Source organism: Oryzias latipes, chromosome 7 (genome assembly GCF_053564925.1).
Source record: "Oryzias latipes strain Hd-rR chromosome 7, Olatipes_Hd-rR_3.1".
NCBI lineage: Eukaryota > Metazoa > Chordata > Actinopteri > Beloniformes > Adrianichthyidae > Oryzias > Oryzias latipes.
This window is the reverse complement of record NC_136243.1, coordinates 15,736,853-15,751,681: the sequence shown is the minus strand read 5'-3', so window position 1 is coordinate 15,751,681 and position 14,829 is coordinate 15,736,853. Positions and strand designations below refer to the sequence as shown.

At 37.6% G+C, this 14,829-nt stretch overlaps 1 protein-coding gene across 2 annotated transcripts in view; it reads right to left on the bottom strand.

Annotated features, from left to right (window-relative positions):
• Positions 1-5,045: 5,045 nt before the first annotated feature.
• The window catches only part of LOC101166962 (chemokine-like protein TAFA-1), a 32,897-nt gene continuing 23,113 nt past the window's right edge, over positions 5,046-14,829 (bottom strand). For both annotated transcript variants that reach the window (XM_011477444.4, XM_004070930.5), the window contains exons 3-6: positions 13,845-13,985; positions 9,481-9,605; positions 5,962-6,036; positions 5,046-5,869 (exon numbers count right to left, since the gene is read on the bottom strand). In XM_011477444.4, the coding sequence (XP_011475746.1) occupies positions 6,004-6,036; positions 9,481-9,605; positions 13,845-13,985 (299 nt within the window). In that variant the 3' untranslated portion in view covers positions 5,046-5,869; positions 5,962-6,003. The remainder of the gene's footprint in view (positions 5,870-5,961; positions 6,037-9,480; positions 9,606-13,844; positions 13,986-14,829) is intronic.

Below are 14,829 nucleotides of genomic sequence, written 5' to 3'. Positions count from 1 at the left end.
TCTCAGTGCTCTGTAGGCTAATGTGAGACATCAGGGCCTACAGGTGCAACGCACAGAGCAACTCGGAAGACTGACAGACGAAAGGATTCTGCTAGCTTCCATCTTGAGCATATGCCCATTTAGTAACCCCAGATTGAGAAGATAAATAATTATGAACTCTGTAGCCTGAAGTAAAAAAAAAACCAAACAAAACAAGAGCAAGACTGGAAATCACGTCTATTGACTGGCAGCTGTTTGTTTTCTTATAGTATAATATTTGCAGAGCTGATAATGGACAGTGTGCTGTAATTTGGCATGCCTATTATGCACAGTTTTCTGCATAGATGCAACAAACAAGATGCCATGTGCCACAGTAGAGACTCTGCAGGGAAATGAATATTTAATACATGTCATTCAGATGTGTACCGATTGCTAATACACCCACTTTACTAGACGTACAGTAAAACCTTATGCTCATTAAAACTGAATATGGTTGTCGTAATTCATTAAACACTTCAGCTTTATGACTTTTGCATTTTGTTTAGAAATAATGCAGCCATTACAGATTTATAGGCATCTTAATGTTGAGAAGAGGGGGGATGTATTCCATTGAGTCACAGTAGAGTTGTTCCTGTGTTGTTGTTTGGTCACATATTGTCACATCTTCCACAAACTTTTCTCGAAAAAGTAAAACCTTTATTTTATTTTCGCTTTCAGCAGGTTGTATTTTTGGGGATATTACCTTTGCACTGTAAATATATCATGTTGGCCTTAGGCAAAACAAACATATAAATCAAATATTTCTTTAGACAGCAGTGGTCACCACTGTAAATTGAACACATAATCTTTATGTTTGTAGAAATATGGGCAAATATTCTTTTCGACAGAACATCAGTGTGTAGAATTTAAGGATTACACTTTTAGATATAGTCCATGGTGTACAGTGGATAAAAATATTGTAACTGGTTTAATGCTACAAAAGTCAGCAAGCTATTCCTTGGAATCCTGCAGGAACCCCGCATTTGCACCAAAAGAAAAAGCTCACAGAGCAGCTCTTCATCTCTGACCTAAAAATTATTGAGGCGGCAGATTATGGTTCATGTTGGCTTGGACAAAATTATTTTTAGGTTTAAAAGCAGATGAAAATGAAACATTATATGTCAAGCCATTATTTCTTTCTCAAAAACTACAAAGCTGGTGCATTTAAATAAGTAGACAGAGGGGTGTGCTTTTGAAAATAAAAAGAAAAAAACGTTAAGCCCTACAAAAAAAAGTTCATTTCTTTCATAGCTGGGTGACACTTCGCACAGCCCAAGAAACTCGGATTGCTTCTGGGACTAATCTTGAAAGGCTGTGAAAGCACCGGCCAATATCCCTCTGTGCTCTACACCAACAAGAGAAAGTCATGACACCCACTCATTCATAAGTACAATTGTTCTCAAGGTCTTGTGTATTGCAGGATTGACTCCAATTAATGAATGGGTGTCAAGCTTTAAAGGTGCAAGAGCAAAGGTATTAATGGAATGCTTTCAGCTAAATAAATGCAATTAAAGAAATAGTTTGGCATTTAGTGAAGTGCGTGCCATGTATCATCAAAATTTAATGGAAAGTATTCTCACAGATTTAAGTGTTATTTCTAAAGTTATCAAAATAAATAGAGTAAGAAATAATCTAGAAGCAAGAGTGAGCCAGTCGGGTTTAGTCCAAATCTGATAACAAATCCCATGAAAATGCAAAAATGAACACCTTATCTGTTTGTTTTATTGTATATTCAATGTGTTTAATGTATTTTGTTGACGTGTTTGTTTGGGAAAAATGTTCTTCAGGATGGCACTATTGAAATATTTAAAAAGTGAAATGATCATGGTTTAAAATGGATTTAAGAAAATTTACTAAAATGAAAATTGCTTTTAGACTAGATGGTTTAGCAAACAAAGTTAGTATTGAAATGCAGAGAAAATTTCCTGCTTTTGTTCTGGTTCGCTTTCACGCTAAACCCTTGAGAGCAGGACAAACTAACCGGGAACATCATGCCGTTACACCGGCTGCTCCTTCACCAGTATCGCATGAACAATAAAAAAAGCACAAGGCAGGAATTTGCTAATCTAGTCCTCTGACTATCATATATTAATGAGCACCATCATCTCCCCACTGCACCTTACTTACAGGCAAGACATTTTCCATCTATTTTGGGATTCACGCTTCTCCAAAGTCAGATTGGAGCTGTTTTCTGCTGCTCAGACTGTCGGCTCCTTGTGTTACTTTGTCTTTGCAGTTTTCCTGCTTTTTGGGCAGTAATTTGTCTGCATTCACTCGGTCAATGGGCTGCATGAGGGTTTCCCCGAAAGTGAACTTTAGATGAACCGAGGTTCAAATAATTGGTTGTCTGTGCTCAAAGGAGCTCTCACATCGGCAAAATGATGTAAAGTATCTGAAGAAAAGGCCGTTAGGGTCATACTAAAGTTCATTATGTTGGAGTGGACAAATGCAAAATGTCATCTAAACTCAGATGAAAACCAAACAAAAAAAGAAAAAAAAAAAAAATAGAAAAAGTTTCTTTGCTAAAGCATCTTAGCAGGTGGCTTCCTGTTTATAGCTTTGCTGTAGGGAAATCTATAAATGACCTCTTTACAAGCTTCCATTAATCATCAACTTTGTGCTATTAAATCTGTAAAATATAAAATATTTGCAGTCGATTTAAACTTTCTTTGAACTCTAGGTTTTGTGTATGACCGATTAAAATGAGATATGAATGTGCCCTCATGTAAAGTGAACGCAAACAACTGGGCGCCAACTTCAGCTTTGTCCAACTTTTAATTGTCACACCTTAAAATGATTAAAATATAAAAACTACAAAATAAAATGATACTGTCAGAAAAGTTGTATTTTCAACGTAAAATAATAAGTGTAAATCAATGCAGTGAATGCAACTATTTTTTAGCAGTGTCTTTGTAAGATTAGAAAGCTGGTCACCGTGCAGGGTTAGGTGTATGAGAACAACTTAAATCTGAATTACTTTTTATTTTAAGTTGAAGGCTCATCTTTGGTTTACTCACTGGCTCTTTTCTGCCCACAGACATTTTCCAAAATGTTTGTTTCTACTAACTTTACTAGCTTTGGGCTTTTCATTTAGTGGCCAGAGCAGAGCAGCTGCTTTAACCCTTGTGCTATCATCGGCACTTTAACATTGGGAGTTGGGTCATCTAGACCCACTAAACAGTGCGTTAAACCTTTTTTCTTCAATGATTTGTGATCTTCACTGGTGTCCATGGATTACATGAAATCTTTCCACCTTTAACCACCTTTGTTATGGTAGGGAGAACACATCAATGTAAGGGTGGGGTCATCTAAGATAGCACAAGGGTTATGAAGGTCGCAAATGTATTTAGGACATGTCACCAAGGTGAGTCTTGTGCTACGTTCACATCGGGCATGTAACAGGTGTTAAGGTAAACTAACCACGCATTCTTGAACATGCGTTTAATTTCTCCTCAGTGATCAATTTTTTTTTTTTTTTTTATACACTGTATTTTATCCCACGAAGGGAAATTCTTTCTCCGCATTTGACCCATCCCCTTGGGGAGCGGTGAGCTGCAGCCGAAACCGCGCTCGGGAGGCAGTAGCGTTAAGGGTCTTGCCTAAGGACCCTCACTGGGTGATGTTAACTGCTCGCCATTGATATGGTAATTGCCCCCAGTACCATTGCTCATTCCCCTCCGGGAATCGAACCCTGGTTTCCTGCATGGTAGCTTCCCACCTTACCAACCGAGCTACCCGGCTGCAATTTTCAAACGGTTGGCACTTCTGTGAATTAAAAAGGATGCATTCCATACACCACCTTCAAGTCCGAGTCTCTGATTGGTCAAAGTTTAACCTGGTCTAACTTTCAAGCCTAACTGGTACTGGTCTGCAACTGGGGGTTGGGTCTAATTTAGACAAAATAACCCCCAAAAGTGCCCCCTGTTTGTTCACACCTTCAAGAACTACAACAATTAAGCAAAATAAACCAAATAAACGTGCCATTCTCTGTCAAATATGCTAAAATATCCAAGTATAAAAAGGCCCATTAAATAACAAACAGTTATTTCATTAATTATATATATATATAAATTGTAATTGTGCGGCCGTAAAATCTGAGTTTCTCTTTGACTCTTCTCGGAAAAGCAAACGTGACTGCTACAGCTGACAGAGAAGCACTGAGACCCCCCATACTAAATCATTAAAATAATACTTTTGCTATGTTACAGTTTGATTTTGGAACCTTACATTGTCTGTGGGCTGTAGCTTTGCATTATAGATTTATTATACATGGTTTGGTTTTGAGCTCTCTTGAGTTGGCACTTGTGCAAAGCTACTTTGTGCTCCCTGTAGAACATGCTTAAACTCTGAATATGGTCTACTAAGAAATTCAACAGCCTGTACTGATTTAAATTTAAGGTACCAGTATGGCAATGGGCTCTATAGGGTAAGGCACGAAGGAAAATTCTCAAGATTTTGATTTTACTGTGTAACCTATTGACCTTGTGTGGTGGATTGAGTTCCTCTGTAAATTATTCATTTATTTATGTCCATTGTAATGCTCTTTAGAATGAATATTTAAAGGAAATTTGATAAGGTAGCCAATCTGACAAACTGGTGATTCTATTGGCCAATGCTGTAGTTGCTATGGTAGTTTTAAAAACTCTGGGAGAAGTTCTGGATGAGATCAAGTCTTCCTTGCGGAGTCTTGAGGATTTCCTTTGGAGCTCCTGTAGACTAAATGTTGGGGAAGTCTGAAACAGTGGCCCAGGCAGGTTGTGCTTTAAACCCTACTCCACATCTTTAACAATCTGGCTGAAAGTCTCAGTTGAAACTGCTGCCCACGCAACCTGGTCACAGATAAGTATCAGATAAGAGATGGAAAAATCCTTTCTCTTTGATTTCCAGAGACATTTAAGAATTTTTCCCCCCACGATTCCAACAGCAGGGACTTAATCGTATCCTCAGGATGTGTATGGTGCACCGAATCTTAAATATTCATCTTATGTGTTCAGCTTTCCAGAATGACACAGATGTTCTCACAGATGTAACAGGAACAGTAACTTTAATTGATTTTGCACACAATAATGAATTGCTTCAAATCTACAAGATCATCATTGATCTGAATTGATCTGAATGATTTCACACAAATAAGGCATTTTAAGTATTAAACATAACCCACGGATTGCGCATTTTGGTGGTCTAATCAGTCTTAGGGTAGCTGAAATGTTAACAAAAAGGTTGGTAAAGCCACTCAAGAGGAAGTCACAGTCTTACACGTATCTAAGAAAACCAATGCTAAAACGTCAGCCTCATGACGCACCTCTATCGGCTTAACGATATTCGATCTCATCAACCTTTAGCAGTGGAAGGTTCCGTGTGTGACAGGATGTTAGATTTACCACCGTCACAAATGTATTTCATTTACATCGGTAAAGACAAACATTTTATGTACAACATTTTTCTTCCTGCAATATTAAAAAGACAAAAAAAGAAAGGATCCTGAGGGCTGTCAGCTTCTGCACTTGCTCATTCCACGTTCTTTGATAAACTCCTCTCCTGTTTGGTGCTTTGCAATAGACATCTGTTGGTGTCTGAAGAGGGTTTTCAGTTACTCTCCAAATATTAATCCAAATGCACAGACAGTCGTGCTCCATCTCTAAGTTGGAAAAAAATGATGGAAATAGATTCATTACAAGGTTATGATGAAGTTCCCCGGAGGCTGCTTGGAGAGCAGATATTTTTGGGAGCCTTGAGAAAGATGTGCTTAATGTATTTTACATCTTTTTAAAACTTCTATCTGAAAGTGTTGACATTTCTTGAAGCAACAATAGGCTCATTGTCTCTTGTCATAATTGATCCACTGACAGTTCTGAAAGGATAAAGAAAGCAGTCAAGACACCTGATAAGTTTTTTAAAATTATAATACTAATGTTTCAGGGTATATGGAATGAATAGACTAACCTTGGAACCAGAGGTATTCCCTTGCAATCCCTTGCAAAGTTCTTAATATGCTGATGTTGTGTATGGCTGAGTGTTCTGTCAAGAAAAAGAAGGAAAAAAAAAGAGTTAGATGGTGTCAACAAGCCAACAGGTACTGCAACTGTAGAATTTCCCACTTCTGTTTTGTTGAAGCAAAAAAGGAAAACTAGTCAAATCTTCTGTACCAAACAGGAATTTCTATTTGTCTAATTTATTTTCTATTTCTATTTTTTCTGTTGTTCCCGGCTGATACCATGCTTAAAGCCTGGTTGATTGGTACATATTTGCATGGTTCCTGCTGTAGTGGTGGGTGGCCTCTGCCCCAAGAATCAGTTTTCTGTTTGGTTGATCAGAGTGAGTAACCCCACTCCCCATCTCCAAAATAAAGACTAAGTTCTGTGCAAAGAGGAATGGTAAATAGATGGCATATACTAATGTAGCACTTTACTACCTTCTTAGAGGGCCCAAAGGACTTTAAAGCCACAGTTGCATTCACACACAGATTCACACACGAGTTTCGGCTCCACTGCCAAACACTGACACCAACCTATAAGGATCAATATAGGGTTCAGTGTCTTGCTCAAGCACACTTTGGCACATGGGCAAGAGGGGTTGGAACAGAACCTGCGATCTTCTGATCAGAGTCCTCTACCTCTGCACCACAGCTGCCCAGTGGTGCAGAGGTACATGCATAATAAATCTATAATGCAAAGTGGGTGTACCAACTTGTGGTGGATGTACCAAGAAGACAGAAGTTCAAGAAGACTGGTTTCCTTATCCTCACAATACAAAGAAAGATCTGCTGGTGAGCCATGTCATCATCAGGCCTAACAATACTCATACTCCAATCTCAACATTTGGAGGAAGCAAGGAACCGGCATCCATACAATCTGTCTGTGGATGTAGAATAAATGTGTCTCTTTTTTAATTCAGTGAAGTACAGTGTATTGGTGAAGTGTTTAGGTGCAACCAGAAGCATTATAATGTCTTTCAAGACCCACTCCAATAAAAATCGTGTTTTGGGTGTTTTTAACATGTTCCTTTGTCATTTTCTTATGGTGAAGGACAAACATAAAGGAAATTAAGAACAAAATTGTTTTTCTGATTCTAATCAGGATCAGATGAAAAATGCCATTGGAAAAAGCCTGTAGCGTTTATGTAGGTGCTACAGTCATCAGACTACTCCCTGCTCCGCTCCATTCTGATGCTTGTACATCTTTGTTTTCCTCTTCTGCCCTGCTTGGTTTCTGGCTCAAAACTGTACAGCTGGATATTTTTGTTGCACCGGAACAGTTACGTTGGGATGTGAGTGGCTGTAAGCTAATGGAAAATGGTGTAAAGAGATGAATAATGGGAACTGGCAGTGGGCTTTCTCTGCACCAGCAGTCCTGCCCACAACTCGGAGGTGAAAATTTGATGAACTACTTTGATGAACTATGTCCTGGAAAATGACACAGGTTTTTTGATTTTGGCTAAAAACGGCATAATCCTAATTAGAAGACCACTGGGAAAACTTTTACAGTAGATCAAAAATTTATTGGAGTGGAACTTTAAACTTTGCAGCCAAATCTGTTTTCAAAGAACATAGCCCTCAAAAAACATGGTAAATCAGATATTTTCTCCAGAATTTCGAGGTGGAGAAGACCATAACCCTATAATGTAGTTCTACAAAGGTCCAGATGTGCTGACATAAGATCAACCCATACAAAAAAACAAAATTTAAATCTAACAAAGGTTCTCACAATAGTAGTGCCAACATCTGTCAAAAATAAACCCTACTTTGGTTATCAAGAGGGATAATAGGAGATTATATATAATAACCTTCTTTATTTTACATGTTTGGAGCATAAAATACCTGAAATGAAATTTCATGGGCAGATGATATGATTTTATTCAGCAAATTCTAGAAAGCCTTTTAGGATTTTTGACTTTGTGTGAAAAATATGCTTCAGAACCTGTTACCACCAGGAGGGAAAGAGTTTTACAGAAAAAAAAAAGGTTCTGGGGTGTTTTGCAATATCTCTGTGCACTTCATGGCCTGACCTTTGGGTGAACTTGCTGAGGTGTCTCCTCTTGGGAGGTTTGCCAGGTTTGCTGTAGGAAACATTTTCCTCTTGTGAATAATCCTTCTCACTTCTTGATAATGACCCCAAATTGTTTTGGAAATGGTGTAACAGCCCTTCCCCAGATTTATGGGCAGCAACAACAGCGTCTCTAAGAATATTGCAGATGTTTTTCATTTTTGTGACAACACTAAATTAAATGGTCCAAAGTGGATGTTGTTGTTTTTTTTTTTTTACAAACCATTCCCTTTGGCTCTCAAACCTGCTGATTCGCACACTGGATTTGCATTTTGAATGAGCATTAATTAATAGTAATTACCTGTAGTGTTGTGCGTTGCTGTTCTTTTGAAACCGTGTTTGCCCAATTTTAAGAACAATGAATTGTAAAAATTAAGCCTCAGTTTAGTTATTTTTAAAATATTTTAATGTAATTTTTCAAATAATTATTGACCAGTTCAAAACCTTTCTGAGTTAAAAAACAAAAAAAGTGCACATTTTATAAGTCCATCATTGCTTAATTTTTTTGTAAAATTGTTTTCGGTTGTCTTTTTGTTATGATGATGCTGTTTTTAGCCAAGATGAAAATAAAAACTGTGTCGTTTTCTAGGACATAGTTTCTGCAGAGTGGGAGGAGCTCATTAGCACTCATTTCCCATCAACCCTTTGTTTACACTCTCTCCCGCTAGCTTACACCCTTTTACAACCACAATCTAACATAACCGGTGCAGCAAATATGGGAAGCAATATTGGAATTATGTAGCCATACAGCTTTGAGCTAGATACCAGCTTGGACAGTGAAAACAAAGACGTACATGGATCTATTTATCTACATACGGATGCATCACAATGGAGCACAGCAGCCTGGGAGCTTGTGGGCAATTGGAGTTTCTCTGTTACAGCTTTCAAATGGCAATTATCTCCTTTTTCACCACACATTAAAAAAAGAAATACGCAGAAATGCAGTTTTAATCTTAATTTTCCTTATATATGTCCTCCACCAAGAGAAAAATGCTACAAGAACATGTTAAAGTCACCATGTTTTACTGGAGTGGGTTTTTAAGAGAGTTTCTGAAACATTTTACGACATTTAAGTATTAGTAAAGTAAGTATTGTGAAGTATATATTCTTACATCAAAATAGTGTTTTAAGAAATAATTCTTTGTATGATAAAATAGATTTGAGAGACTTTCTTCCTGAATTACTTAAGGCTGATGTTCAATATTTCACATTGTCTTATAGTTTTGAATTTTTTGTCCCTCTTCTCATGTTTTCCTAAGCCAGCACCGAGCAAAGACTCACCTGGCACTATTCCCTGAACTTTTGCCAAAACTCCACTCAACATCCTAGTGTTTAACAACAAATGAATCCAGGCGAGTGCTGTTCAACTCCCAGCAAAGAAAGCAATGCATTATTCTTCAGTGTGGTGAGGTAACCTTACCCTTGTGGTCTTAACCTTGTTGCCGGCGTAGCACATCCAGCCTGAGTTGTCAGGGAGCGTCTTGCATTCCTCCCCTTCCAGGCAAGGCTCCATCTCACACCACCACCTCCCAATTACTATCGATGCTGTAGGCAAAAAAAGCAACAGAAATAGCAAAAAAGATGCATTTTTTTCTTGTGTGGAACATTTATGATTTTTTTATGCATTATCTAATACAAAAAGGGGACCAGCGAACTCTCCCTTAGAGCTATGTAAGGATAAAGCATGCCTCCTTTTCAGACGTAAAGTTGAAAACATCAAACACTTTCAGAAAATAATTTGATCCTTGACAGGTTTTATCAGATTCTTCTGTTTTCAAAACTTGCACTTTAGGTCCCAGGTGTGCAGCTAAGGTGAACTTCACTTCAAAACAAGTAAAGCTTTAACAACAGCGAAATAGGAAAGCGACTATACCGGTAAGTCTCCATGAGCATTCTTTAGCATGCTAAATATCAAAGTTTGAGTTTAAAGAACAGCTTCTATGTCCAGGATTTACCTAAACAAAGTCCTTCACACATGAGTTTCCGAAATGTTTTGGACACATCTTTGGGAGTTTTTGGTTTCCTTAGTTAGAAGGATCTCACTCTCTGCACCACAGATCTTCTCTTAAACAAGTCACAAAGTCTCAAAGTCATCTCAAACTATAATTGAGACATGCAGATTATTCAGATTTCTGTTTTCAAGGATGGAAAATGCATGGGTGGCACCCGGGATCATACCAGCCTACTTTTTATTGAAGCTGTGGATTTACTAAGTTTGACATCGAATTGTCTTCTCAATGTCTTGACTGCAGGACTTAGCAGCTTTTTGATACAATGCACCTAAGAAAATTGGAGAAAGGCTTTAGGAGGAACACTTTGTTGATGGCCAACAAGCGATTATAAAATCAGCAGCAATAGAATCATAAAAAAGAAATTTACTGCTAATCATAAAATAAATAAAACTTCTGTGCTATAAGTCTGAGTTAAATAAAAGTCAAATCTCCTTTTTTGCAAATGCTCTGAATAGAAACAGCAACAATTTGTACATTTTTTTGCTTTTGTTGAAAAGCTAACTAAGTAGCTCCTGTTTGTTTTATGTTAAAACGACTGCAATGCCTTTGCATTTCACATAATAATTCAAAACCTCAGAATGACAATGTGATTATCCATGACCTCTGCAACTGCCTGGATGAAATAATTTAGTCAATATTATTTATTGGCACTAGGCCTAAAAGACTGGAGGACATTATTTTGGAAATAAACTCACAAACCTTTTGGAACACTGCCAACCAATTTCTTTACAAATGTCTGAAAATTATGTTTGGAAAATTGCTCCAGTCAGGATTTGTTTTCCTTCCAAAAACACCTCTTCTGAAGAAAATCCGCCTGGACGCTCAAGTTTAAATCAATTAAAGGGCAATTTCTGATCCAGCTGAACAACATTTGAAACAAACAAACAGCCTCTCAGACAAATTTCCGTCAGGTTTTAGGGATTGCTGCAGCACAGATAATGCACTTAAGTCTGTAGCTCATTTTAACCATCACTCCCGTTATTAAATCTTTATTCTGCAGCTAGTTTTAAATAACTGCAAGTTTATGAACCTCTTAATAGTACATCCATGAATTTTCCATGCCTGCATAGTACTGTTCAGGGTCATGGGGTAGCTGGAGGCAACCCCGCTACTGTTAGGTGAAGAGGGGGACACACCTTACAAGTTGCCAGTTGATTGGGACACACAAAAACAAACCACCACACACACTCACACCCGAGGGACAACTTACATTCAACAAATAACCTGGAGAAAATTCTCAAATGCTATAGCTCTGCAGAGGTCTGCAAACATTAATCCTAAATGAGCCATTTGGACTTGTTTCACATTGATCAAAACCTAGTAAGTGCCGCAAAGTCATATTTCACCCTTTCAAAAAATGTGGTGCTGCTTTGCTTTTGTATCGTTGCTACTTTTGAATTATATATGAATTAAAATTTGTTTTGGGCAGGAGTAAAAACAGAAATATTCAGAGTGAAACATTTCATCTTTATGAAATTATATATATTTTTTTACTTTTGACAGAGGCTTGCATGACTCCCTTTTAAGATAAAAAGCATCCTGTGCTACATTGGATCATCACACTGAAGCTAAGATATTTGGGTTATGTTAGTTTAAAAAAAACAACCTTTCTTGTAGTGTTTCAGAAATGATGCCTTCCTCTGATTGTTCAATTAAAATGACCACAAATTTACAATTCTTATCTAAATTCATTACAAATACAATCAGAAAATATTCCTTCACATTATGGAGAAACAAGACATGTCAAAAATATTTCTGAAAATGTGTGTGCGTTTTTTCCAGACAAGTTTGACTGTAGTTTAAAAGTACAAAAGGTTTTAAACAAGGCAATAGAAACACTGTATTTTCTCTTGGTTTTTCTTTGGTTTACTTTGGTGGGCTGTCATCTTTATTCTTGCTTACCACTGCTGTAAATCTGGACATGAAAACAACTTTATTGCATTATGATTCAAAAGTAATAGTATTTAAAGAAAATCAATTTTTTCACCAACTCCCTTTTGTATAGCTAATAAACATTGTTGTTCAGCATGAGAAAACATCTGCTTTAGACTTATTACATAAAAAGAACAATCAGAGAAGATCAAACATATTCCTAACGTTTCGATTGTATTTGAAATCTGTGCAGGAAGAAGATTGGTAGGACAAAAGGCCTCCCAAGCTGGTTTAATGTCAGCTGGGGCTTAAAAAGCCTGTATTTATCTTACTGTTCTAGGAGTACATCAATCATAAATGCATAAACTTAACTCATCTAAATATTTTTTTTCTTCAGTCAGACAGCCAAAGTGGAGGGGTAGGGGAGCTACATGTGGCTTTTGAGCCTCAGGTTACAGACCCCCTGCACAATGGGGGAACAAGCTAACTCCACACACAAGGTACCCAGCTGGAATTTGAGCCAGGGCCTTCTTGCTGTGAAGTGAGAGTGCTAACCACTACCCCCACCGTGCAGCCCCACTTAATGGTGTGAAGCGCACACTTCCTAGATATTCTTCTGGTTCACAAACCCAGCAGAGCTCAGAGATCTGCAGAAAGCAATCAGGAGGGAAAATCTAGAGATAGAACCAAATGGGGTAAAGCTGGTTTGTTCCACTGCGTCTTTTTAGGTCCAAACATAACTTTTGTGTGTGCCTGTGTTGTAATGTAATGCTGCCAATTTGCCTTAAAGAGCCCTTTGAAATGTATATAAAAGGTTGGGACAGTGAAGAATTCAATTTCTCAACTGAGACGCAACTGATACACTCATGTGACATTTGCCATCTGCAAGACACGTGTCTGTGTCTGAACAAAGACTGCTTTTCAGTGAAGCAACAATTTATAAATGCTATCAGCAATTTATCAGCAGTTCTTCTAGGTCAATGAGACAGGAGTCAATGATTATTGTGCTTAAACTACAACTTTATAAAAGGTGATTCTTTGAAAAATTCATACATTTAATTTACTTTTCACACAATAAGGAACCAAATAGCTATTCATAAAAAAATGAACCTTCTTTTTTTGCACTCATCACTGTAGAGACTGAAATTAAGGCTTTTTATTAAGTGAGGAGACTGGTAGGTGTGACTCAGACTTGACTTTAATTCATTCCACACTCCTGCCATCGGGAGAGAAAATTGCTTTAAATACAGGGTAAGTAGACAGTAAATGGTTTGTAATGTGTGGCAGAGGAAAAACATCTGTCAGAGCTGACATCCAGAGACCTCAAATGCCACAAGTCTGTACAGAGATTGAAGTAATATTTGCAAAAGGATTTAAGATGGAAGCTCAAGGGAAAAGGTTTCAAGAGCTAATATGTTTTATCTGTGTCACACCCCAGCATCAAATCCATGTCTAACAAGAGACACCGGCTTTGATGCAGATATTTGTCAAAGCAGGTGTGTAACCAGCACAAAAATGAAAAACCTTACGACAACATTAATGTTGTCTTTTCATTTCCTTGCTCTGTCCTTAGGTGTATTGCATTCAGCAGGTGTCTTTGACTGTCTCATTTGGCAGTGAAGTTTATTCATGCAGATACCTTCTGTTGCCTGTCAGCTACAGAATTTGGATATGGGACATTTTCTGAGGTAATGTAATCTTATTTGAGATAAGACACCACATGACTGGCTTTAAACCTCCAAATCTCCTGGTTTTTGTTGTGTCAAAATGAGTTTGGTGACACTAAAAAAAGACAAAAACTAATCTTTCAGACAATAAAGTACTTTTCTTTACTTCTGTGGCCACAGGACAGAACCCCGGTGGGGTCCAATAACTGTTTCTGTGGCGATAAAATACTCACCATCGACACATGAAGGCCTGTTTCTGGTGGTCCCAGCCACTTTGCCTGGCAGACAAGAGCACTTCACCGTTTGCGACCGCTCCTCGATTCGATTCTTGTTACAGCATCTGTGTGCAGCGATTACTTCGCACGTGCCCCCCTCTGATAAGGAAAAAAAAAGAAACAAACAACAGGCTACATCGGATTGGCATTAACAATCACAGCCGCTCAAGCTTTGGTCCTAGATTTAAAGACACACTTAGATGTAAATTGTGTTTTGGTGTTTTTAACATGTTCTTGTGGCATTTCCTGGTGATGCAGGACACTTATTAAGAAAATGAAGCTAAAAATAGCATTTCTAAGTATTTATGTTTTCAAATTGTTGTAAATCAGAATACTGTTTAAAAAATGGATTATTTGTGACAGAGAAAATACACTGCGTGGGCCACAAGCTTCCTGCTCTTTCTGAGCAATGGGAGGGGAAAGGGGTGGAGTTGCTCTACACCACCTGTCCCACCCACAACTCAGAGTTGAATGAACTACTGTGGCTCTGCAGAAGTTATGTCCTATAAAACAGCACTATTTTTTTATTTAGTCAAAAACTGCATAATCATAATTAAAAGACCACTGAGAACGCTTTTAAAGATGATCCAAGTGGGATTTTAAGGTTAGAGTGTTTCAGCATGACTCCTAATTCTACAATCTGCAATACTCCACGTCTCCCAGTCTTGATTGACTTCCCTTGTTTGGCATGTTAGCCATCTATCATAGAGATTTTTTCCTTTTTATTAAACAGATCCAGAGTTGTGGAAAAGTCATCTGAACACCAACCGTCAAAACTATCAATTATGTAATTCTGTGTTTTTTTTTAAATTATTTTAGAAATAACAGATATGACATAAAATCTTTTAATAAATCTAAAGGACATAGTTTTAAGGTTTAAAAGTCAAAAATCAAAAATGTAAAAAATAATAATAATAATGAACAGATGTATAGCCTAAAAAAT